The following is a 25280-nucleotide window of genomic DNA, read 5'->3' on the forward strand; positions in this document are numbered from 1 at the left end:
ACTGAAAAATATAAAAATGAATGTGTTAATGTCCTGCAAACTGTGTTTAATAGGCCTTTTGTGGTTTTGATACACATTTTCTGTGCAATTATATTTTGAATACTTATTTTCCATTAGTCAGCAGTGAAGTTGAACTATGTGCCACACTTAAGCATTGGCAGACAAGTTATTCAAAGCCCAGTGGAACATTTGCTCCAGTTCAACCCACGCTGACCTCCCAAACTGCATTTGGGCATCAGCCTTCAGAAAGTGCTGTGCGTATGGTAGCATGGCTGGTGGGTGTAGCATGATTTTCAGTCCTGCTTCCTGTTTTTCATCTGCCCTGCAACCTTATCCCTGGTGATATCAGAAACAAGTATGGTATATAATTCATGAAAACAGACATTTCAGTATGGAAATTACATGCATCTCTAAATAGGGATCTGCCACTTTCAGTATTTCATTTATGAAATTCAGGTGACTCTTAGCTATACAGCAGGTATAATGATTCTTCAGTCTTAACATTCACTGAAATTTCATCTCCCATGTACACATTAATTGCCATGTGCTTTTTATTATTATTATTTGTACAGACTGATTTCAATGAGCTGGATCTTGAAACCCTGGCTCCTTACATTCCCATGGATGGAGAAGATTTCCAGCTGAGCCCAATCTGCCAAGAAGAACGTCCTCTCCCTGAAAATGCACAAAATACCCAGCAAAGTTTAAGTAGCATGAGTACCATTTTCCAGCCCCTTGCTCCTGCCTCTCAGAATCAGTTTCTCTTGGAGAAATACTGCCAACAGATGTTAAATAAAAATATGAACCCTGGTCATGGACCTCTGTCATCTGTGTCCTTCAACAATGCGAACAAGTCATCACTGCCACCATACCATGCGCGAGCCAGCACACCACTGGCTTCAATGGTTGGAAGACCAAGCACCCAGTGGCCACCTGATCCACCCGTACAGTATGTTCCTGCTAAATGGAGACTAATGGATAAATACTGTGGGTCCTTAGCAAGTTCCTCATCAGGGCCACCAGTGCACGCTCCCAACATGTCCTTATATAAGAAAAGGTAAATTTGTCCTAATATGCAAGCTGTTAGGCGTATCTCTCCTTGAGACTTCTGTGCTGCAAACCTTGAAAAAGTCTATTTGCCCACTCTACTGGAATAATTTGTTTCAACAGAATGGCATATTAGAAGCCCAATTCTGCTGTCCTTTCAGGTGAACAGCTTTGCCCTTCCATTGACTTGAATGGGAGCAGAAGTGGGCTGATTTTCACCATCATCATAAGTGTACTGATGTGTGGATTTGTGAAAACGTACATGTCTATCACAAAACCATAGAACACTTTTGCAAAGCTGCTTTACTGTACGCAGTGTCAGAAACAGATCTGGTAGGACAGGGAGAAGGATGGCCCAGTGATTACAGCGTAGCCAGAGAGCTGGGTTCAGTTCCCTGCTCTGCCGCAGACTTTCTGTGTGACACTGGGCAAGCCTCTGAGCATTTGTTCCCCATCTGTAAAGTGGAGGTAATAGCACTTCCCTACCTCATAGAGCTGGTGGGAGGACAAATACAGGAAAGGCTGATGCGCTCAAGTACTACAGTCATGGGGGCCATATAAATACCGTAGGTAAAGAGCTTCAGTAATAGTCTTAAGCATGTTGTTAAACAGAAATCATCCTTAAATTTCAGGTTTTCAATACAGCTTATTTACATGTATTACTACTATGATGAGCATAGGGTAAGAACCAGGATAGAAGCATAGTGGTCCAGTTCAGGCAGGTCACTTAACTCCTTTGTGCGTCAGATTCCTGATTTGTAACATGGAGATAAAAATACTGGCTGATCTTTGTAAAGCTCTTTGGGACTCACAGATGACAAGCGCTCTAAGTGCTTTAGGGTTGTTAATACTTCTAAAGATGTACAAAATGGTGGGTTTCATTTTCTAAAAAAATTGTAACCGTCTCAGGGGTGTGGGCGCATGCAGTTTTATACCTGCAGGATCAATTAATTGTATGCAGTTGCTAGCCTTTTTGGCTATGTGACCACAGAGCTAGATGTTTGTCCACAAATACTAACGTGTGGACCCATAATTATGCCTGCAAAAATGGAGAGCAGGTTAATCCCTGTTAAAAATTTGACCTCCTAAATCATACAATTTTTGTTTCACAATCAAGGTTTTGCTTATCGATTGTGAGGTAATGGAAGTCTGGTAATTCCATGATTATTTGATTACTTGATATTGAAAGTTTTCAGGCATTATGGCAATAAGTGTAGTGACTACTGGGTTAGCAGTCCAGGAAAAATTCTGCATTTGCAGTCTAGCCTGTCCCACTGTCCTATGCCAAATGAACCTTAAGGCTTTGAAAGATAATTCAGACACAAATAGTCTTATTTATTTGAAAACTACTCACTCAAGGAAGGGTCTTTTCTTTTCAGGTCACTGGACAGTTTTGAGCAACGGGGCATAGATATAAACCCTGCAAGAATTGCTCTTGCCAACAGTTTGAAACTGAAGCGACAGATGGATTATGAAGATCAAACATTTCAACAGCTGAGTGGGGTAATCTGTTATAAGGAATTCAGACACTTCAAACAATGACCATTACAAAAGGGTTTTCATTTTGATTACTTATGTCTGTTTCTGGTTTCTTTATCCAACTGCAGGCAGATTTGTCAATGATTAACCCATCTCATTTAATGTGGAAAAGGATGAAAATTCTCAAAGGTGAAAATTGTTCATTGGTTACTGAAAAGAAGTCCCTCAGCACAAGTGTCCTCACTGGTAAGACATAAATTGATTCTATAATATTTGTTTCTAGATATTATTTTAGGACAGTTTCACTAGAAACAGAGACTCTGTGCAGGAATTATCATACCTGCCATTTTCATGCCAAAAGCAGAAGAACTACCATAAACCAAACGTATAAACCAACAACCATTAATGCAATCAACGGTGCTCTGAGTTGGATTGTCCTGTAAATGAAAGCTTATATTATTGTTCTGGGGTTCTCCGTTTCCCAGGGAGCCTGGTGTGATAGTTCTACTATAACTCAGATTTAGGGTCACTGTGGCCTTTTGGTATTTGCAGTAATTTCCACAGCATCAGAGTTTTCATTTAAAAAGTTTATACCTTCTGGTTGCAAAGGTATTCTTCTAAATATGAACCATTGTTGTGCAGTAGGTCCAAGGCCACAGGAAGGCAGCCTAAAGTAAGTGTGATTTCTGTGTTAAGACATCAACTTAGTGTGCAGTATTAAAATTTGGGATCAAATATTCCAATTCTTCTTCTCCCCACTTAGGACAGTCAGAATAGAATGGCCTACTGTGTTATACAACCCATCCCTTTATATGCAGCATCATTTATTCACAAACTAGGTTAGGAGTAGGTTTAGCCAGTCAATGGTTCTGAAGAAAGAACCCTCAAGTGCTGGTAATGATGAATGGTCAAAATAAGGTGGTTATCTAAACCTACTGTAGATTTCTGAATGAATTCTTATTAGGAAGAAACAAATCATTTCAGCTACACTATGTGTAAAAATAATTCAATGAGCACATTAATGCTTTTAGTGAAAAAAGATTGAATCTAGCCTCCTGGTCTTAAGCTCTCTCACAAAATGGCCTCACTCATTTGGCATAGTGATGTAATCTCTGCTCCAGGGAGGCTGTGACTGACTAACCAGTGAAGGTGGTCTGCCATAGCTTTTAAGCAGTGTGGTAAAGTTTGCCAGTTATACTTTCATTTACTATAGTCAAGGACTCTGGGATGCTCAATCCTGGCTTTTGTGCTCCCAGAGGATATGTTGGCACATTGACACAGAGGCCATTTTTAAAAACCAATTGTCACATTTAATTTTAGATGAGTTTATTCGTAACTCACAGAGAGGCCTGAGCCAACCAGTGAACCAACTGCAGCAGCGACAGCAGCAACTCTCCTGTGGAAACCCTGCTGATAATCAGAAAGCAGCATTTCCCCCTCAGTTTTTCAGTTCCCATTATCAGAACTTCAATGTTCAACCAGCTCATAAAAAGTCAGGTAAGGCACGATCACAGACAAATGAGAAAATGGTTTTGCTCTTTGGTTTCAATACAGATATGAGGTCTGATGACTTACAAAGGGGAGTTAAAAGAAAAGGAGGACTTGTGGCACCTTAGAGACTAACAAATGTATTTGAGCATGAGCTTTCATTAGCTACAGCTCACTTCATCGGATGCACAATAAACTTCAACCCAAATCGGTATAATTTATATTATACTGAAGTGATAAAATTCTGAATGTACGTATACATTTATGTCTAGTTTGACAGTTTGTGCATAAATCCCACAAACGTGTGTCTCTAGGCCATATCTTATGCACAAACTTTCAAACTTCATATAAATTCAACTTAGTGTTTTGTTTTGTCTCTCTCTCTGCATATATATATATATATGTGTGTACATTTAATATGAACATCTGTATTGCACACACTATCAATCAAACATTTCAATAGCACCCATCAGCACAGTCTCAACAGTAAGCCCCCTGCATATATGTATTTATATCAGATTCTTCCTCCCAGAAAATGAGTTAGATGTGATCCAACCCAACAACTTTGCCCCCTGTGGTGAAGCTTAAGTTAAATGGAGATCGAACCAGGGAACTCTGTCTGAACTGGCAGCTCAGAATCCTCCCATCCGATTGTAGCATAGAAGCTGCCAAAATAGCCATTTCTCGAATGCCATCAACCAGGCCTGATTTTAGTCAGTGTATCCACATTGTTGCAGACCCACTAGTCCTGCACTAGCTCTCCCTTGCTAGCCTGAACCTTATTCCCCTCCTGTGTGGCCATGTAAGCCTCTGGGCAGTGAGTCCATGGTGATTCTACTGCATTCAGAGCATTCCAACCCCAGGGAAGCGGGAGAGAATGAGCTGACCCTTGAAAAGCATTAATTTAAAATATCCAAAGTTGAAAATATAAATGGCCATACATTGGTGTCTGAATCCTTGAGAACCCATGAGTGGATACTCTTCAAAATAACAGGTTTCAGAGTAGCAGCCGTGTTAGTCTGTATCCGCACAAAGAAAAGGAGGACTTGTGGCACCTTAGAGACTAACCAATTTATTTGAGCATAAGCTTTCATGAGCTACAGCTCACTTCTTCGGAGGTATGCATCCGATGAAGTGAGCTGTAGCTCACGAAAGCTTATGCTCAAATAAATGTGTTAGTTTCTAAGGTGCCACAAGTCCTCCTTTTCTTTCTTCAAAATAAGTGTCCAAAGGCATAACTGTCAATGGATACCTATATAGATTTAGGCAAAGGGTAAGTAAGCCTCACTCATTCCTCTAAAATTATACCTCACTAATATCAGATAGAGCCATTTTCCCTTTTATAAGGAAGTTTAGCAAATGTATTAAAATATATCCGCTAAAATAACAGTCTTACAATGCCTTGATAGTGCATGCTTCACTGTTCAACAGGCGCATTAAATGACATTATAACAGTTCACTTTTCTGACTGTAGTGAAAATCTTCCTAAACAAATTTAACAAGAATTACCAAAAAAAAAATTTTTTTTGAACAGTGAGTGCAGAAAACTTGTCCACTATTGCCTTTTCCCAGCACCCAGTACTGTCTTTGTCCTCTTTATATCAACTTATATCTGAATTCTCTCCTTCATTTTTTACTGTCCTTTCCTCCATATACTTGGACTTGGTAACTTTGATCTCAACAAAATCTGATGCCCACCATTAATCTTGGTAAATAGAGGAATAAAAGTTGAAATGACAGCACAACGTTAAATATGATTGTCACAGTTCTTTTGCATAGTTATAAACGTAGCAACTGTGTAACTTCAGAGTGATTTTATGTTTGACAGCTTGTGCATACATTTTCCCCTTCAGCTGAAAGTGTGAACAAACACCTTACTACAACAACAGCCTAATCACAGAAGTGAGTCATAGTTCAGCAGATGTAGGTTTGACTTTATTTTATGGTCCTTTCTTAAGAAAAAAATTAGAAGAGATACATGACTGCAATTGGTGATAATTCAGAAAACTATGTGGTTTACTACAGGTTTCCTGTTTTGAACTAGAATGATTTCCCCTTTTAAGAAAATCTAAATGACAAGGAAGAGAAAACATGTTTCACTCTAGTTAAAATTTCAACATGTGAGATTATTCTCAGTTTTAAAAGTTGATTGGCATATATAGATTTGAACTGGAAGATGTAATGCTGTTTTCAGGTGCCTGAATGTTCTAGAATACCAAAGAAAGCTAAATGAGGGAAAAGTTGACCTTCCCCACTCTGGTTAGATAGGCATCATTCATGAGTTTACCCTTTTTCTTTAACACTCTTATTTCAGGTGTGACAAGTCGTCTGCTTGGGCAATCTTACGAACCATATTTGTTGCCTGAATTGACCAGATATGACTGTGAGGTGAATGTCCCTGTTTTGGGCAGTTCTACACTTCTGCAAGGATGTGATTTGCTCAGAGCTCTTGACCAGGCAACCTGAGTAACCTTGCAATATTCCTTGGCCTATACTGTTCAAAACATCTTCAGTTTTTAAATATATTTTTTCAAGTAGACAATTTCTAATACCCAGTACACTTTTACAAGATTTTACTTATGTATTGAACTTGTCCACATTACCAAATAGCGGCCTTTTTGAAATTACTCACTTTATTATTCTTATTGAAAATATACATCTACTGTATTTTTCTCTATTTTAATAAAAGTGTTCTTTAGAAAATGCATATGATTTACCCTTCTGCCTGACTTGTAATTTATATTCTCTGGCATTTTCTTCAGTATTCATGCTAACAAACCTGTGGTGTAAATGTCTCTCTAATACTTTTGGCTCCTGTACTGCAAAGATTGATTTTTATTGCCAAAGATAAATGAAAACAAACAAAAAAAATCTGTTCTCCAGCCACAGTTTGTATTGACCTTCTAAATTAAAATTCTCCATGCCCCTACTGTGTTTGTAGTCTATTTCCCAGCACTAATCATATTGTAAATTTAACATCTTTTGGAAAAAAAATAAAAAAACCTCACATCACGACTTTCTGATTTTCTCCCCCTAAATCAGATACTATTTGCTGAAAGAAATGTGAAGGGTGAACTGCAGAGTTTGTGGATATCTGCAAAAGTTGCACAGTGTAGCTTTTTTCCTAACGTGGGCTAGATCCTCAGCTGCTGAACCTGGTATCCCTCTATTGCTGTATAGAGAGCTACATTGACATATGCTAGCAGAGGCTCTGCACCTATGTCTTCATTTGTGATGGGGTTTTTTGCGGGGGTGTTATTTCTTTTCTTTTTTCTTACACAAAATGTAACTGAATTTTTGGAATTTCTATTTGGGTTATTATGTATTGGTACTTTTGTGATGGCTAAGACATAGAACCAGAACCATACTCACTTTTTAAGAGCTGTTTTTGACTAGAGCTGGTAACACTCATTATGGGGTTGCCAATATTGCAGGACTGTCAGGATTTGTCCAAAAGCCAGTACTAACACTGCTAATTACCAATTAAGTTGACCTTTATTTTGTGTGCATTTTATACGCTAGATAGCAACATAATCCACACTCGTGAAACATTAAAAATAAAAGTTAAAATAGTATTTCCCTTTGCCTACTTATTATTGAGTTACCCTAGTAAAAATAAGATGTTAAGAGTGTTGGGCTGGGAGGGTTTTCTTTATTATTTTAGCTTTCCTTGTATTGTTGATAGCCTTTCAAGTGCACATAATCTTACAGCATGTCATTATAAGGCAATCCGACATCTTCAGAACCACCAAAAAAACAACTCTTGTTATCATGAATTTATTTAAAAGGCAAGGATTCAATTTTGTTCCCGGAAACCTCTTTGCCTTTGTTGGAAAATAAGTATAGGTATTGCTCTGTAAAGTCTAGCTGTTCAGTGGAAAATGAAGAAAGGAAGGGCAAGGACCAAATGCACGATAGCAGACATGTGAGGACAAACTATTTCCTCTTGCTCCTAAACTAACAGATCCTCCACTGATGAAAATCAGTGCCAGTTTACACCAGCTGAAAATCTGGCCCATAAAGTTGTCCCCAGACTCAAAGCCATTCTACTCAGACTTCCAACTATGTTCTATCAAATCCCTTTGTACGATGCACTAACATTTGCAGGTAGGGAGCATTGCGTTCATTGAGCACTTCAGAGATCATTCTGTTTAAGTGATACTTAACCTTACGGTCTTACACACTGAAAAAATAATTGAAAACCTTTTCTGTTGTTGGTACATTTTAAAAAAGTTATTAGTGACCCTCAGTACCTTCAAGAACATTTTACCAAAAATAAGTTACTTTTAAAAGGCATCTGTTGCTAAGTGAAGAAAAAAAAAACATTTTATTTAGCAAATCTGTAGTGGTAATGACTTGAGTGCTTGAAGGGTTAATGACACTTAAATATTGCTCTTTTATTTTGTTTGTTTGTGTAGTTTCAGCATTAAAGATGTTATACCATAACAGTTTACTAGACACTCAAATATTCCATGCTTAATATTAACCAAATGTAGCATCATTATTTTACAATCTATATTTCTGAATTCTTATTGACAATATAATGACTGTATGGGAACTTTAACTTGATAAGGAAATGTATTTTGACACTGATACCTTATTAAAGTATACTGATCCTAAATTCCTTGTGACTCTTGTTTGCTATGAATTTGTCACTTGATGTATTATTGTAAAACAAAGTATTTATTAAATTATTTATAGAAAATGAAGGTTTGCATTGATCTTTAAAAGCTTGAAAGAAGAACAAAAGCTCCCCATATTTAAAAACTAGAAAAGAATATTAGAGCAACATCAACCAAAGGCATAAAGATACAGAGTTGTATTATCAACCTTTCCATTCATTAACTTCAGTGGCTCCTGGACCAGCCCTCAGCATTCAGAAGGTTAACGATAAATTCCCATACCTTCAAACATATCATGCCATTGAATCTGACTCTTATTTCAATAGGGACTTCTGTTTTAAAACTTATGGTACAATATGGCCCACTGAACTTAGAAAATCAATAACAATTTGCCAGAGTGAGTACATGCAATACACATGGTGTTTGATTTAACAAATGCCGCAGATAATGATTGTAGACACTGAACTGCCAATTGTTGTATTTATTCTCTTATACTTTTACCTTTGATTTGTAGTGTTTGGCAACAGTCGTCAAGCCTCCCGTGCTGCTAGCAATCAAGGTGCCTCTATGAATCATGATTTTCCTAATAAATTCTTTTCTCCCACTGCCTTGGATGAAGTTTCTGTCTCAGATGTCAGGACCTTCATGCAAACTCCCTCCCCAGGCTTTAGATTGGAATGCCAACAAGTCTGTCAGCTCTTTTCCTAAAGTTTTTACCAATGCACATCCATGGACAGGCCACTCAAAGGCAGCAAATACCCTGGAGGAAAACTGATCTCTGATGCAGGGCACCCACAGTTCCAACGGAAGCCAATACAAGCTGCATGTGCTTAGCAGTTCCAATCATGGTCTGACATGCAATAGGTATACCGCTATTACAGAAGCACTGTACAAACATTAACAAACCATCACAGCAGCCTGTAGGATAGGGAGGTAGTATTGACTCCATTTTACAGATGGGGAACCAGCCAGTGACTTGCCCTCACATAATCCCTGTTAGAAACTGTTCTTGCCAAGACATCCTCTTTCTCTCACCCCAAGCCATTTCTCATGCTGTCCCCCTACTTTGAAGAGCTCTGACTTTCTCTTACATGAAGCATCCGTCAGCTCCACGTTCAAATACTTAATCAAAACCTGCTTCCTTTGCCTAGCTTTGTCACTTATGGACCATTGGGCCTTGCTGTTGTGTTGATATGTATAAGATTATTCAGACATCTGACTCTGTGTGCATAAGCCACAGAGAGCACCCAAGACAGCAGCCAAAAGCAATACATATTTTATATATAATAATGGCACCATCTATGGACCCAAAAGCAAGCCACAACAAGAGAAGCTAATGGATTATTATTAAGGGTAAATTAACTTGAGAGCAGCATATTTCTTCTTTTAACTATAAATGTATTTGTAGATGAGTAAGGATTTCCTCACTGACGTCGCTTCGCAGATCAAGTAGCACATTAAGGACCATGATATTAAGACTTCTTCCTTCTCCACTTAATTGGTCTTATTGAAAGCATTAAACAGCCCAAATCAAGGCAAGGAAAAGTGGAAAAAGCAAGTTTAATAAATAAATCTAACACCAACTGGGGAAGTATTTATAGATAACACAGTCAACTAAGGAGTTCACTAAACACGTCTCAAAGCCAGGTCTTAGCTTCTTCCTAACCCGTAACTTGAGAAGACAGCTGGGAGCGGCCACTCTGGCTCTAGAAAGGGGTGCTGCAGGAACAAGTAAAGCCTTCCAAACTCCATCTGAAAAATGGTGGCTAGGTTTGGGGTCCCCCCCAAAAAAAGGCCACCGACAGCTACTGTGGTGCGTGTGCATGTCTGGTGGATACTAACCACAAAAGCTTAAAGAAAAGGAGGACTTGTGGCACCTTAGAGATTAACCAATTTATCTGAGCATGAGCTTCCGTGAGCTACAGCTCACTTCATCGGTTGCATGATGTAGCTCACGAAAGCTCATGCTCAAATAAATTGGTTAGACTCTAAGGTGCCACAAGTCCTCCTTTTCTTTTTGCGAATACAGACTAACACGGCTGCTACTCTGAAACCTGTCACAAAAGCTTACTCTCCCATACCGAGACGCCATTAAACAACGGACTCGTTAACTGCCATCACCACACTGAAATATCAACAGGTTACCACTGCCTATGCATGTTCCTGAACTAATGGTATGTTGCATCTCACGGTAAGGCAAGGTCTCGACCACAGACTGCTACCAGCATAGCTATGTCAGTCAGGGGTGCGAAGAGGTGTAAGTTCCTGACTGATACAACTGTGCTGGCAAAACCCCTCATGTAAACACACTTCTAGTTTAGTCCAACCCCCCCCCCCCTCCTTGCTTCCCCAGGGTGGCCTCAGGTTTGCCCACGTCACCCTGGGAGTGCTTTGCCAGCAGCAGAGTGCTCCTGCAGCAGTAGAATTTGCTCAGCTGTTACGCTACCAACTGATTCAGTAGAACTAGCGACATCTGCCAGTATTCTTCGACCGTTATATATATCCCGGTAGCTCACACAGTCTCCAGTCCTGGCTGAGGCCCCGTTGTACTAGGTGCCACACAAATATGTGTGTAAACGTGGCCCCTGCCTGGTAGAGTTTACAGTCTCATTGAAGACATGTTGAACCAAGTGAATGAGAACTATGGGAAGAGTTACCCAGCCTAATGATTTGCAGACCTTGCAAGTTATAAAACAGTTAAAGTTATCCTCTTTTAAATCATTTAAAGTTTCCTCTAACGAACAGTAAATCCCTGTGCTGCCTTCCAAGGGACTTCTTAGAAGGTCACTTCTGCTGGGAAAGTCAGCACTTGTGTGGGAAGAGGCAGCTGCAATTGGTGATGAGCCCAGGGGAGGGGGGGTTGCTGCCCCCTGGTGTTGTGCTACTCTACTTATACTGCTCCTTGAGCTCATGGGGTCCCATACAGAACATGAAAGACTGAGTGAGCATAAATTATGTCTTATACTGGAAGAATTAGCTTGCTCTCTGTATTTTTGTACATCAGTGTCACTCCTTCAGAACATACTGGAGAACATGGCATGATGGCTGAAGTAGCCCAGGTCAGAGGCATTCTTAATGAGATAATGCCAATCAAATTCCTGGGCCTGTCGTATTTCATAATAGAATTCAGAGTAACAGCCGTTTTAGTCTGTATCCGCAAAAAGAAAAGGAGGACTTGTGGCACCTTAGAGACTAACCAATTTATTAGAGCATAAGCTTTCCTGGGCTACAGCCCACTTCATTAGTCTGTTTTTGAAGCTTTTCTGTTGCAAAATGAAGTGGGCTGTAGCCCACGAAAGCTTATGCTCTAATAAATTTGTTAGTTGCTAAGGTGCCACAAGTACTCCTGTTCCTTTTGCATAATAGAATTAATCACCTTTATGACTAAAGTTTATCTGTTTCTTGAAAGATCTTGTTTGAGGCTTTTCAAACATAACAAATCAGTGCCAGACCTGACGTCCAAAAACTTATTCTTTGGAATGACAAATTGGAAGGGGTAAATGTTTGTGTCTTTAGAAACAAAGCTGCAGAGAAATGAGACCTAGCTCCCTGAAGCTGCCATGAAACAGAAGGATGCCTGATTCATCGGGCTACAGCAATCCCTAGTCACATAGTTTCAACGTGTTGGACCACACACCCCGGCCCCCAGTGGCCTAGTGTTAAAAAAAGAATTGCCCATTATGACACTATACAAACCCTCACTCTGCTAGATCAACTTACACAGGGCTTGAGTGAGGTGGAAAAAGGAGAGTGGCGCCCTAGGTCCGGGGTTGCTTCTACAAATACATTTACATACCATCACATCCACAACAAGTGCCGTGCCCGTGCACATGTAACAAGAGTTGTAGACACGAGGCCACCTGCCATAAAGGATGGATTGCACTTGGTGGAAACACTGTTGTCATTGTTTTATAGCACAGCAGTGGCAGAATGTTAGCTTTCTCCAATGAACTGAATCAAAATAAGCCCATGTGAAAGCAAGCAGCCAATCACATGCTGGTACAAGCAAATGGCCCAAGAATAGATGCTTTCCAGACCCATCAGACTATTCCTCTTGTTTGGAAGGGTACCAGAAACAAACCATTCATGGATAGAACCACAAGGAGCAGTCAACAGCAGGCAGCTCTATCTGATGCCAGGGTTCAGTGCTTTCCTGCATGACCCGCTCTAGACTCCTAACTAGATGGACATCTGTGAATTTCCACTTGAATGGGAAATGATTGTTCCCATAGTGTCAGTGCTAACTCTCAGGCTCATATTGCTGGTAGCAACGGCATTTTACTGAAGCAAGGAAAGAAACTAAACATACAAGAGCACATGAGAGCTAGACAGACACACAAAAAATGAGAGACTGGAAATGTGAAATCAAGGCACAACTGTCCAAAACAGAGCAGCATAAAAGTAAGAGACATATCTTTAGCTAATCCCAGGGGCAAAAATGTTTCATTCAAATTGACTAGCGAGAGGACGAGACCAAACGGCAAGAACTAGGACAACCAAATCTGAAGTCTTAGCTACCATTAGGCAAGGTATCAGAATTTTTTTCCAGTCTATCATTTCCCTAAATCCTCGAAACATCGTATTAACAGGTATTCATGGATATAGAGTCCCCTGTGTCAGGATGCAACAGGTTTTAGTGGAGACAGAAGCTTTTGCTTCTAGGTCACCAGTTCAAAACTAGCTCACAGTGGGGAATGAGTCAAGATCATTAGCAGTGAAGGCTGTTTGATACTGTTTTTCAGAGACTCTAGAGTTTAGATTTTTTTTTTTTAAATCTAAAGTGAGTGTTTATTTCTAGGCAAATTATCTCTTTTCGTTTTTAGTACCACTGAAGTCAATGAGACTACTTGTGTGCTTGAATGTTTTGTTGGGTCGGGGCTAAGTAAGGTGAATTGCATGAAAGGTGATGTTTTTAATGTTTATACAGTTTCAATTTTTTCTGGTCACGAACTTTAAACAGACAAGACTGTCAAAGCAATCTTGCAATATTATTACAGAACTTTACCAGTCTGGGCACCAAACAAACTCACCTGTCTTTTACTATGATCAAGTGAAGGAGATTTTAAAAAAAAAAAACCACCATAAGTTTTACTCACCCATCAAAAAATAGTTTGATCCCCCTGGGTGAGAAGGGATGAGAATGCCAACAGTATCTGTACAGGAAGAAACGATAGGCCCATCAAGGAAAAAAAGTCACTGGACTTCTGCAGAAAACCACTGGAAAAAACTAAAAGTTCTGAATTTGCAGAAAATCAGTGAGCCATTGGTCTTATTATACCAGCTCATTAGATGAATAAAAATGTGCTTATGGTGAGGGAAAAAATCACTAAATATAGCACCTTGTTATTCCTCTTGTATGTGTGCTAAGTCACAGCTGCCTCGTTTTCTGTCAAAAACTGTTCATTGCAGAATTAATAAAGCTATAAAAGACCAGAGCACACAGTACTGTATCGGATGCTTGGGCCAGACTAAACTAAAACCAGCTATATTCTGATTAGAGAGGATTCATTGTCTATGATGGTTGATGACTTTGTACATCTCGCTTGCTCTCTCCACGCACACAAATAATTTAAGGTTGAAAAGTTAAGCACTCAAAAGTTCGGAAATGCTAGAATTAAGGTGGATTGTGCCCATATTATTACCGATGGAGCTGGTTGTGATGCTCATCGTTCAGCCAGTCTGAAACTCTCCATGGTAAGCCCATTTTCAGTTAGTCACAGCTTTGCCAAACTGTAACCATTTGGGCTGAAAATGTTCCAAGCCAGGTGTCTGATTCAGACTGATTTTTTTTAAAAGTTTCAGCTAAAACAGCTCAGCCATTTCCAAGAAAGAGATTAGGGAAAATACATTGTTTTGCCCATTTTAATTTTTAACATGCTTTTACCTGGCATTTCTTAACTTTTACGTGCTTGTCTTTGAAACCTTAACATTCATTTAACATCTTTTTGTAGCTGTTACACACACAGAGCAGAAGAAGAACAGCACTATGTTCAGAGAGCAGAAGGAATTGCAGAACTGGTTGTTAACACCCCCCCGTCAACTTGGAAACTGAGCAAATTTGATATGAAAAGTCATTTGGCCAAATTCAGCTTGCTGTCATACCATTTGTGAGCCCTTTAAAGTCAATGGATTTGCACCAATATAACTGAAAGCAGAATGCAACCTCCAGATGGAAAACACTAAACAAGATGTCATTTACGCAGTCAGTTTTCAGAGCAGAACCTCACTATAAGGCTTCAGAACGCTATATGTGTCTGGGGAATTAAAAGAGTGATCAGCATTAACACAGAGATGTACAGTATTGGGCTTCTCTATATAACAGTTTATTTCTTGCTTCCAGTTTGGGTAAATTTTTAAGAAGGTTGAAGCAATAGCTTAAGCTTTCCTTGAGTTGCATAGCAATGAATCTAGTAGGTCCTTAAATTGCTTAAGGTTTCCATAGCAAAACCTAGTTAGAGCATGCCCAGCGCTAATCAAATAAGCAGGGCTGTAAAGCGATTTAAAAAAATTATTTGCAATTAATTGTGTGATTAAAAAAATTAATCATGATTAATCGTGTGGTTAATCACCCTGATAAACAATAGAATACCATTTATTTAAATATTTGTGGATGTTTTCTACATTTTCAAATATATTGATTTCAATCACAACACAGAATACAAAGTGTACAGTGTTCACTTTATATTTATTTTTATTACAAATATTTGCACTGTAAAAAAGAAAATAGTATTTTTCAATTCCCCCATTACAGTTGTAATGCAATTGTAGTGCAATCTCTTTATCATGAAAGTTGAATTTACAAATGTAGAATTATGTACAAAAAGTAAATGCATTCAAAAATAAAACAATGTAAAACTTTAGAGTCTACAAGTCCACTCAGTCCTACTTCTTGGTCAGCCAATCACTCAGACAAACAATTTTGTTTACATTTATGGGAGATAACGCTGCCTGCTTCTTATTTACAGTGTCACCTGAAAGTGAGCACAGGCTCACTTTTGTAGCAGGCATTGCAAGGTATTTACATGCCAGATGTGCTAAAGATTCATGTGTCCCTTCATGCTTCAGCCACCATTCCAGGGGACATGTGTCCATGCTGATAATGGGTTCTGCTCAGTAAAAATCCAAAGCAGTACGGATCAATGCATGTTCATTTTCATTATCTGAGTCAGATGCCACCAGCAGAAGGTTGATTTTCTTTATTGATGGTTTGGGTTCTGTAGTTTTCACATAGGAGTGTTGCTCATTTAACACATCTGAAAGCACGTTCCACACCTTGTCCTTCTCAGATTTTGGAAGGCACTTCAGATTCTTAAACCTTGGGTCAAGTGCTGCATCTATCTTTAGAAATCTCACATTGGTACCTTCTTTGCGTTTTGTCAAATCTGTAGGGAAAGTGTTCTTCTCTGAGTGCTTGCTCAGGCTGATTCCATTCCAGGTGTGCACGCAGCCAAGTGCGCGACTGTCAGAGAATTTTGCCTTAGCAGTACCCGTAGGGCTGGCTGTGGTGCCCTCCGGAATGCTGTGCTCATGTGGCAGTATATCAAGCACCGCCGGCCCCACACCCCCTCAGTTCCTTCTTACCGCCTATGGTGGTCAGTTGGCGCACCTTTCTTACTTAGCAAGAGCTAGCGGGTGTCTACCATTCTGAACTTCATGCCTTAATGCCAATGTATATAGTTCGCTTTGCTAGTCTTAAGTAGTTTTTAAGTGCTTGTTAAGTATTAGTAAGTTAGTAGTTAGGGTCCCAGTGGGACTTTGCCCCAGGTGGGGCATGCCCCGGTCTCCTGGGTTCAAGCCCCGTTCTGACTGCAGCAGGCCTATGCCTATAAGTGACCCCCACAGCAGCTGCCTTCAGTGCCTGGGGAGTCACACGTTAAGGGGCGGTGCCGGACCTGCAAAAACTTTCGGCCCCCCACCCAGAAGGAGCAAGACATCTGCCTCAGGACTCTCCTGATGGAGTCCGCCCTCCACCCGGCTTGGGAGCCATGTGGGCAGGTCATGCCAAGTGCCTCGGCATCTGTGTGCAGCGCACCGCTGGCACCTGACTCCTGCTGGCACCGTTTGCCATCACCGGCACCGAAGAAGGCGGCCAAGAAATGCTCCCTGGCACCGAGCAAGAAGGCCCAGGGGTCATCTATCAAGGGACCCGGGCCTGCCCATCAGACTGCTCCAGAGCCATGAGATCATGCCTCTCCAGCTGGGGCGCCCAGCTCCCTTAAAGGTCCGCAACTGACTCATGGGAGCAGTATGGGACCCACACACCTGCCTGCACCTTCGTCAGCCCAGGCTCCCCCTGGCGCAGAGAGAGCACAGGTCTCCACCTGCTCCCAAAGAGGGCAAGCCCGCCACTAAGACTCCTCAGAGGACATGGGAACAACGCCGGTCGCCGGATAGAAGACATTGATCATCGCTGCCGCATTTGGAATCACGGGGCAGATCCCAATTGTGTCGTCAGTCACACAGGCAAGCTTCCAGATCCCCACGGTGCTACTCTACAGATGGGCCCAACACTCCTCTTTCTATTCCCGGCACCGCTCTCTGTCTCGACGGTTGTCCTCTAGGCGTCAGTCCCGATCACCAGCATGGTGGGAACATTCCCTGTCCCAGTACCGGTCCCCCTGGCACCAGTCCCGCTCTCGATGCTCCAGTTCCCGTTCAGTTACGCCCAGGCAATGGTCACCGGTAGCTACGACCAGCAAACAAACACAGGTGTTGACGGCTCCTCCCTGGTCGCTGGAAGAAGGTTCCTCCAGTACGGAGGGCCAGTTCAGCCCTGCGCCACGGTCTCATTGGCATCACTGGGCACTGGAGCCCCTCACTGGCAGTACCACAAGGGCAGCACAGCCAGTGGCCAGTGCAGTGGCCTTATTAGAGAGTGTGGGGTGTACTGGTTATGATGATGCGTCCTTCACAGCACACCGTGGTCCACCTGGCATTGGACCTGGTACTGAAAGCCCTCTCTGAGGTCGGGGTGGAGGAACCTGTGCCCACCCCAAAGCCTTTTTCCCTGGTCGTGACCCTGCACCTTCACCAGGGGTCCAATCTTCCTTGTCGACCCCAGATGAGGCGGCTGCGGGACCTTCCAGAACTAGCCTGCCAAATGACTTCAGAGAGCAACAAGACCTTCTCTGGCATGTGGCCGAGGACTTGGGGCTTGTGGTACAGGAGATGGTGGAGCAGAAGGACACCCTCTTCAATGTCGTCTCTGCCTCTACGCCTGCCCAGGTTGCCCTGCCTGTGCATGAAGGGGTCCTCAAGATAGACATGGCCCTGTGGCAGACTCCCTCCTTCATCCCGTCAACCTCGAAATGGGCCAAGAAAAAGCACTTTGTGCTGGCCAAAGGTTTTGAATATCTCTATACCCACCTGCCCCCGGGCTTGCTGGTTGTATCTGCAGCCAACGAAAAAGACAAGCACGTTCCCAGCTCCTGAACTCCCAAAAATAAGGACACTAAGAAACTTGATTTATTTGGGAGAAAGATTTATTTTACTGCCAGCCTGCAGTTGTGGGTGGCGAATCATCAGGCCCTGCTGGGCCGGTACAATTTTAATCTCTGTGATGGTCTCAAAAAGTTCCAGGAACCCCTCCCTCAGGGTTTGGCCCAAGAGTTTGGCACTCTGGTGGAGAAGGGTACGGTGGTGGCCAGATGCACAACAAAGCATTGATCATCCTCATAGCCCTGGCCTGGCCTCATCATCATTGCTGAGTGTCTCGGCAGCCACCCCGTTGCAGCTACCTCTTTGGCCGTACCTGCTGTTACAGAACCTGCTGCACCTGAACCTGGAGTCACTGCACTTGATGGCTTGGCTGCTGCATGGCTGAGTGTGGATGAATGGGGGTGTTCTGCTGGTGTCCAGCAGGTCTTGCTGGGCAGCAGAAAACCATTCACTAAGGTTACATATGTGGCAAAGTGCAAGTGGTTCATGTGTTGGGTCTCGGACTGACACATTTGTGCTGATAAGGCCCAGCTGCAGGACTTCCTGGACTATTTACTGCACCTTAAGCACCAGGGTTTGTCAGTATCTTTGATCAAGGTACACCTGGCAGCCATTTCAGTGTTCCATCCTTCACTTCAAGGCCAGTCGGTCTTCACCCATCCCATGAGGGGGCATTTCCTGAAAGGTTTGGAAAGCCTTTACATGCATGTCCAAGAGCTGGTCCCCCCTTGGGACCTGAATCTTGTGCTGTCCAGACTCATGAGTCGCCTCTTCGAACCCTTGGCTTCCTGCTCCCTTCTGCTTCTCTCCTGGAAGCTCACCTTCTTGGTCACTATAACTTCAGCTCGCAGGGTGTCCAAGATCAGGGCACTCACATCAGAGCCACCCTATACGATCTTCTGTAGGGGCAAGGTGCAGCTGTGTCTGCATATGGCCTTTCTGTCATAGGTCATCTCCCAGTTCCACACTGGTCAAAACATTTACCGACCAGTCCTTTGTCCAAAGTCTCATGCGATGAATGAGGAGCGCAGGCTGTATGCCCTGGATGTTAGACAGGCACTGGCCTTCTACACTGATAGACCAAAGCCGTTCTATAAGTCAACACAGTTGTTTGCTGCTGTTGCGGATGGGATGAAAGGCTGCCCAGTGTCAGCCCAGAGAATCTCATCTTGGATCATGGCCTGCATCTGCTGCAGCTACGAGCTGGGGAAGGTTCCCCTGCCAGCGACTGTGATGGCTCATTCGACTAGGGCGCAGGCATCATCAGCTGCCTTCCTGGTGCCAATCCACGAGATCTGTCGGGCCCAACCTGGTTGTCCATCCACACATTTGTGTCACGCTATGCGCTGACCAAGGATGCTCAAGACAATGCTGGCTTTGGCAGAGCAGTGCTGCAAGATTGTGAATTCCGAGCCCTTCCCCGTTGATTCTGCTTGTGTGTCACCTAGAACGGAATCGACATGAGCAAGCACTCGAAGTAGAAAAAACTGTTCCCTACCATTTGTAACTGTTGTTCTTCGAGATGTGTTGCTTGTGTCCATTCCATTACCCGCCCTCCTTCCCCTCAGTCGGAGTTGTTGGCAAGAAGGAACAGAGAGGGTGTAAGGCCGGTGGCGCCTGATATACTGCGGCATGAGTGCAGCACTCCAGAGGCTGCCACAGCCGGCCCTACAGGTACTGTGAAGGCAAAAATCTCTGATGCCCATGCACAGGGGCGGGCGCGCACCTAGAATGGAATGGACATGAGCAGTACATCTCGAAGAACAACAGTTACAAAAGGTAGGTAACTGTTTTTTTCTTAAAACAAACGTGCTGGGTCATCATCCGAGACTGCTATAACATGAAATATATGGCAGAATGTGTGTAAAACAGAGCAGGAGACATACAATTCTCCCCCAAGGAGTTAAGTTACAAATTTTATTAACAAATTCTTGTTTTAACAAGCATCATCAGCATGGAAGCATGTCCTCTGGAATGGTGGCTGAAGCATGACGGGGTATATGAATGTTCAGCATATCTGGCACATAAGTACCTTGCAATGCCGGCTACAAAAGTGCCATGCGAATGCTTGTTCTCACTCTCAGGTGGCATTATAATTAAGAAACGGGCAGAGTTATCTCCCCTAAATGTAAACAAACTTGTTTGTCTTAACGATTGGCTGAACAAGAAGTAGGACTGAATGGACTTATAGGCTCTGAAGTTTTACATTGTTTTGTTTTTGAATGCAGTTGTGCAACAAAAAAAATCTATATTGTAAATTGCACTTTCATGATAAAGAGTTTGCATTACAGTACTTATATGAGGTGAATTGAAAAATACTATTTCTTTTATCATTTTTATAGTGCAAATATCTGTAATAAAAATAATATAAAGTGGGCACTGTACACTTTGTAACTGAAATAAATATATTTGAAAATATAGAAAAACCTCCAAAAATATTTAATAAATTTCAGTTGGTATTCTATTGTTTACAGCTCGATTAATCGCCCGATTAATCACATTTTTTTAATCGCAATTACTTTTTTTTAGTTAATCGCATGAGTTAACTGTGATTAATCGACAGCCCTACAAATAAGCTCATTTGCCATGTTGGAAAAAAAAATATCAGGAGTGAAGGATTTGTCCAAACTCCTCAAGAAGGTTATTTTGATTGTGAAATAGTTCCCGTTTTCTGTGCAGTGACACCGCTGTCTGAACAATAAGGAATTATATCATGACTGTGTATAATGAACAGGGTGACTCTGCATACACTTTACCTTCTTCAGACTGATCCAAAGCCCATTGACATCACTGGGAGTTTTTCCATTGACTTCAGCTGTTGGAGGAGATGGAAACAACTGTCCAGACTGGTTGTAAAATCCATAGTGCTTTTCTCAGCATTTGAAGGGTGTTAATCAAAGTATGCTGGATAAATTCTAACCTGGATTTTTACGTTCTCCCTACAGCATCAATGGGATACAATATTCCCTGGAGCTCCCTTTCTTAAATCATCAGATAGCATTGCTGTGTGATGTTACCTGTTCCAGCACTTGGTCCTTCGACATCTTGCTTCCCAGAGGAGGTTACATTTCAGGGATAGGCAATGTGATTACAACCTGGATATGGAAAAGTAGTGGAACCATTCAGGAAGAAAAGCGCTTTAAATCACTGAAGGTGGCATTGTAAGGAGCTACAATACCGACTAGGTGCACAGCCTTGAATAGGGGAGAGGAGGAGCTGCCCTGGGAGGAGTTCAAGAGCATATGCACATCCTCCATGCTCCTTCATGCCCGGAGGAGAGGTGTCAAATGTACCTTTCTTTATGTGGCAGCGTGGTCCCCCAGCGCATCCTGCCCACTTCATGGGATGGGACCATGTTTCCGCCCCCTTGGTGATTTGCAAAGAACAGGACACACAAAAGAACAGTCCTTACCCTGCCTTGAGCACAGTGGATGCAATGGTTCCTGGCCTTTCCATGGGATGCAGATGGAGGGAGGAAGGCTTCTTGCATTATCTTGCCTCCATTTGTGCAAAGGACCCAGGGCAATCTAATCCCAGCCTCCAGCACCACACACACACTTTTCACCACAGATCTCTCCTTTTTCACAGGTAAATGGTCATGAAAGTACGATCCTTTCTGTTCTGTTGTTGTTATGCATGTGAATGCAGCAATCAGAAACATATGACAATTACATGTGAAAAACTACACTAAGCTATTGTTGGGATTCTGCCTTAAATCACCAGACAAACAGGAAAGACAGGGCAAAGACTAACTCCGTCCTTAATCCAGCTCCATTGTTCCTAAGCACTATGGAGGTCTGAACAGTAGGTAATTTTACATTTATTTGCTGAAATACACACGAGAACAGGTGAAAGCCTGGAATTTCAGCCTCATGTCCAACCATTTTTGCTTAGAGTGGTTTAGGTCAGATCTTGACCTTTCCTCTAAAGGCTTTTTAAAGGGGGAAATGTTAATTTCATACATGACAGATATTTGATATCTGAAAGATGCAGATTTATTTACCTTTATTAAAAACATAATCCCATTTCTTAATATTTTTTGTGAACTTGCTATTGTTTGAAACTTCCCAAAAGAAAAGGAAATTATTTCCAAGTGGGAAAGTGACAAGATTTTTTAAAATGGAAATAAAATTGACCATGCTTCTGAGATTATTTTCCTTTTGCAGAAGCTAATGTGTTGGACAACAGCTGCCTTTTGCTTACTTCTGTGTTTGTATGTTAGCATTGTGACATCATCCACGTCAGCAGGGGTCTGCTCATTCCAAGGGAACACAGTCCTGGATTTCAGCTACCCTGGGCTCTGTTCATTGTTCCTCCTTTGTGTAAAAGGGACGGTTTCTTACTCAGTTGCAGCTACAAAGCACCACAGGAAGCCTGAGCCACTGATCACATCAAAATGGCTTTATTTTAAAAAGAAAAATAACCCTTAGCAATAGAGTAGGGCTTGCAGGAGTAGGGGATGGACCCGGGGACTCACAGATTTGGTTTTTTAAAAGTGTTAAAGCACACATGAAGTGCAACGAATCTCCTGAGTCTCACGATATTTAGTGGTTTTTTTTTTTTTTATAAAGCCCCAGCTCATAGAGTCAGGTCAGTACATGAGACTCAGCTTTCATTTTTAAAATGCTCTCATGGTTGTAAAGAAGAGCTTGGAAATGTGACGCTAAAGGGAACCAACCAAAGAAGGCAAATAAAAAGAATTTATTACTGCATGAATCCCAATCTCATGACTTTTTGAGACTTGACTGTTGATCTTTGAATGCTTGATGTTGGCCATATTAGGCGTGCAAAGGGCCAGAAAGAAAGCCTTGTGACTGAAGTTCTCTGTTTCTCCATGGAGCAGGTGCAGTGTGGCTAGCAGCACAGAGACATAGAATCATAGAATAACAGAGTTGGAAGGGACCTCTGGAGGCCATCTAGTCCAACCCCCTGCCCAGAGCAGGACCAATCCCAACTAAATCATCCCAGCCAGGGCTTTGTCAAGCCTGACCTTAAAAAGTTCTAAGGAAGGGGATTCCACCACCTCCCTAGGTAACGCATTCCAGTGTTTCACCACCCTCCTAGCGAAAAAGTTTTTCCTAATATCCAACCTAAACCTCCCCTACTGCAACTTGAGACCATTACTCCTTGTTCTGTCATCTGGTACCACTGAGAACAGTCTAGATCCATCCTCTTTGGATCCACCTTTCAGGTAGTTAAAAGCAGCTATCAAATCCCCCCTCATTCGTCTCTTCCATAGACTAAACAATCCCAGTTCCTTCAGCCTCTCCTCATAAGTCATGTGTTCCAGTCCCCTAATCATTTTTGTTGCCCTTCACTGGACTCTCTCCAATTTATCCACATCCTTCTTGTAGTGTGGGGCCCAAAACTGGACACAGTACTCCAGATGAGGCCTCACCAATGTTGAATAGAGGGGAACGATCACGTCCCTCGATCTGCTGGCAATGCCCCTACTTATACACCCCAAAATGCCATTGGCCTTCTTGGCAACAAGGGCACACTGTTGACTCATACCCAGCTTCTCGTCCACTGTCACCCCAGGTCCTTCTCTGCAGAACTGCTGCCTAGCCATTCGGTCCCTAGTCTGTAGCGGTGCATTGGATTCTTCCATCCTAAGTGCAGGACCCTGCACTTGTCCTTGTTGAACCTTATCAGATTTCTTTTGGCCCAATCCTCCAATTTGTCTAGGTCCCTCTGTATCCTATCCCTACCCTCCAGGGTATCTACCACTCCTCCCAGTTTAGTGTCATCCACAAACTTGCTGAGGGTGCAATCCACACCATCCTCCAGACCATTAATGAAGATATTGAACAAAACCAGCCCCAGGACCGATCCTTGGGGCACTCCGCTAGATACCGGCTGCCAACTAGACATGGAGCCATTGATCACTACCCGTTGAGCCCGACAATCTAGCCAACTTTCTACCCACTTTGTGGTGCATCCATCCAGCCCATACTTCTTTAACTTGCTGACAAGAATACTGTGGGAGACCGTGTCAAAAGCTTTGCTAAAGTCGAGGAATAACCCATCCACTGCTTTCCCTTCATCCACAGAACCAGTTATCTCATCATAGAAGGCAATTAGATTAGTCAGGCATGACCTTCCCTTGGTGAATCCATGCTGACTGTTCCTGATCACTTTCCTCTCGTCTAACTGCTTCAGAATTGATTCCTTGAGAACATGCTCCATGATTTTTCTGGGGACTGAGGTGAGGCTGACCGGCCTGTAGTTCCCAATATCATCCTTCTTCCCTTTTTTTAAAGATGGGCACGACATTAGCCTTTTTCAATCTTCCGGGACTTCCCCTGATCGCCATGAGTTTTCAAAGATAATGGCCAATGGCTCTGCAATCACATCCGCCAATTCCTTTAGCACTCTCGGATGCAATGCATCCGGCCCCATGGACTTGTGCACGTCCAGTTTTTCTAAATAGTCCAGAACCACTTCTTCCTTCACAGAGGGCTGGCCACCTCCTCCCCATGCTGTGCTGCCCACTTCAGTAGTTTGGGAGCTGACCTTGTTCGTGAAGACAGAGGCAAAAAAAGCACTGAGTACGTTAGCTTTTTCCACATCCTCTGTCACTAGGTTGCCTCCCTCATCTAGTAAGGGGCCCACACTTTCCTTGGCTTTCTTCTTATTGCCAACATACCTGAAGAAACCCTTCTTATTACTCTTGACATCCTCACTAGCTGCAACTCCAGGTGTGATTTAGCCTTCCTGATTCCAATCCTACATGCCCGAGCAATATTTATATACTCATCCCTGGTCATTTGTCCAATCTTCCACTTCTTGTAAGCCTCTTTTTTGTGTTTAAGATCAGCAAGGATTTCACTGTTAAGCCAAGCTGGTCGCCTGCCATATTTACTATTCTTTCTACACATCGGGATGTTTTGTCCCTGTAACCTCAATAAGGATTCTTTAAAATACAGCCAGCTCTCCTGGACTCCTTTCCCCCTCATGTTATTCTCCCAGGGGATCTTGCCCATCAGTTCCCTGAGGGAGTCAAAGTCTGCTTTTCTGAAGTCCAGGGTCCATATTCTGCTGCTTTCCTTTCTTCCTTCCTTCATCAGTGCACTGCAGTCAGGCTCTAGAGAGGGCCCACCTCTAATGATGAGAAAGGAAGTTCAGTGCTCTATGACAATTGGTCCTGGTCTATTATCAGTGACTAATGGTGGCATTTGAGATGTGGAGAAGTGGAATACGATA

At 42.4% G+C, this 25280-nt stretch overlaps 1 protein-coding gene across 8 annotated transcripts in view; it reads left to right on the forward strand.

Moving 5' to 3' along the window:
• Window positions 1-8635, forward strand: part of EPAS1 (endothelial PAS domain protein 1) — a 151500-nt gene extending 142865 nt beyond the window's left edge. For 6 of the 8 annotated variants that reach the window (XM_073339108.2, XM_073339112.2, XM_073339113.2 and 3 more), the window contains 5 exons: window positions 573-1057; window positions 2427-2550; window positions 2655-2772; window positions 3847-4023; window positions 6329-8635. In XM_073339108.2, coding sequence (XP_073195209.1) covers window positions 573-1057; window positions 2427-2550; window positions 2655-2772; window positions 3847-4023; window positions 6329-6480 — 1056 coding nt within the window. In that variant the 3' untranslated portion in view covers window positions 6481-8635. Of the gene's footprint in view, window positions 1-572; window positions 1058-2426; window positions 2551-2654; window positions 2773-3846; window positions 4024-5867; window positions 5938-6328 lie in introns of all 8 variants that reach the window. The other 2 variants (XM_073339109.2, XM_073339110.2) reach the window with 2 other exon arrangements.
• The last annotated feature ends 16645 nt before the right edge of the window (window positions 8636-25280 follow it).

The sequence above is a fragment of the Lepidochelys kempii genome, chromosome 3, assembly GCF_965140285.1.
Source record: "Lepidochelys kempii isolate rLepKem1 chromosome 3, rLepKem1.hap1, whole genome shotgun sequence".
NCBI lineage: Eukaryota > Metazoa > Chordata > Testudines > Cheloniidae > Lepidochelys > Lepidochelys kempii.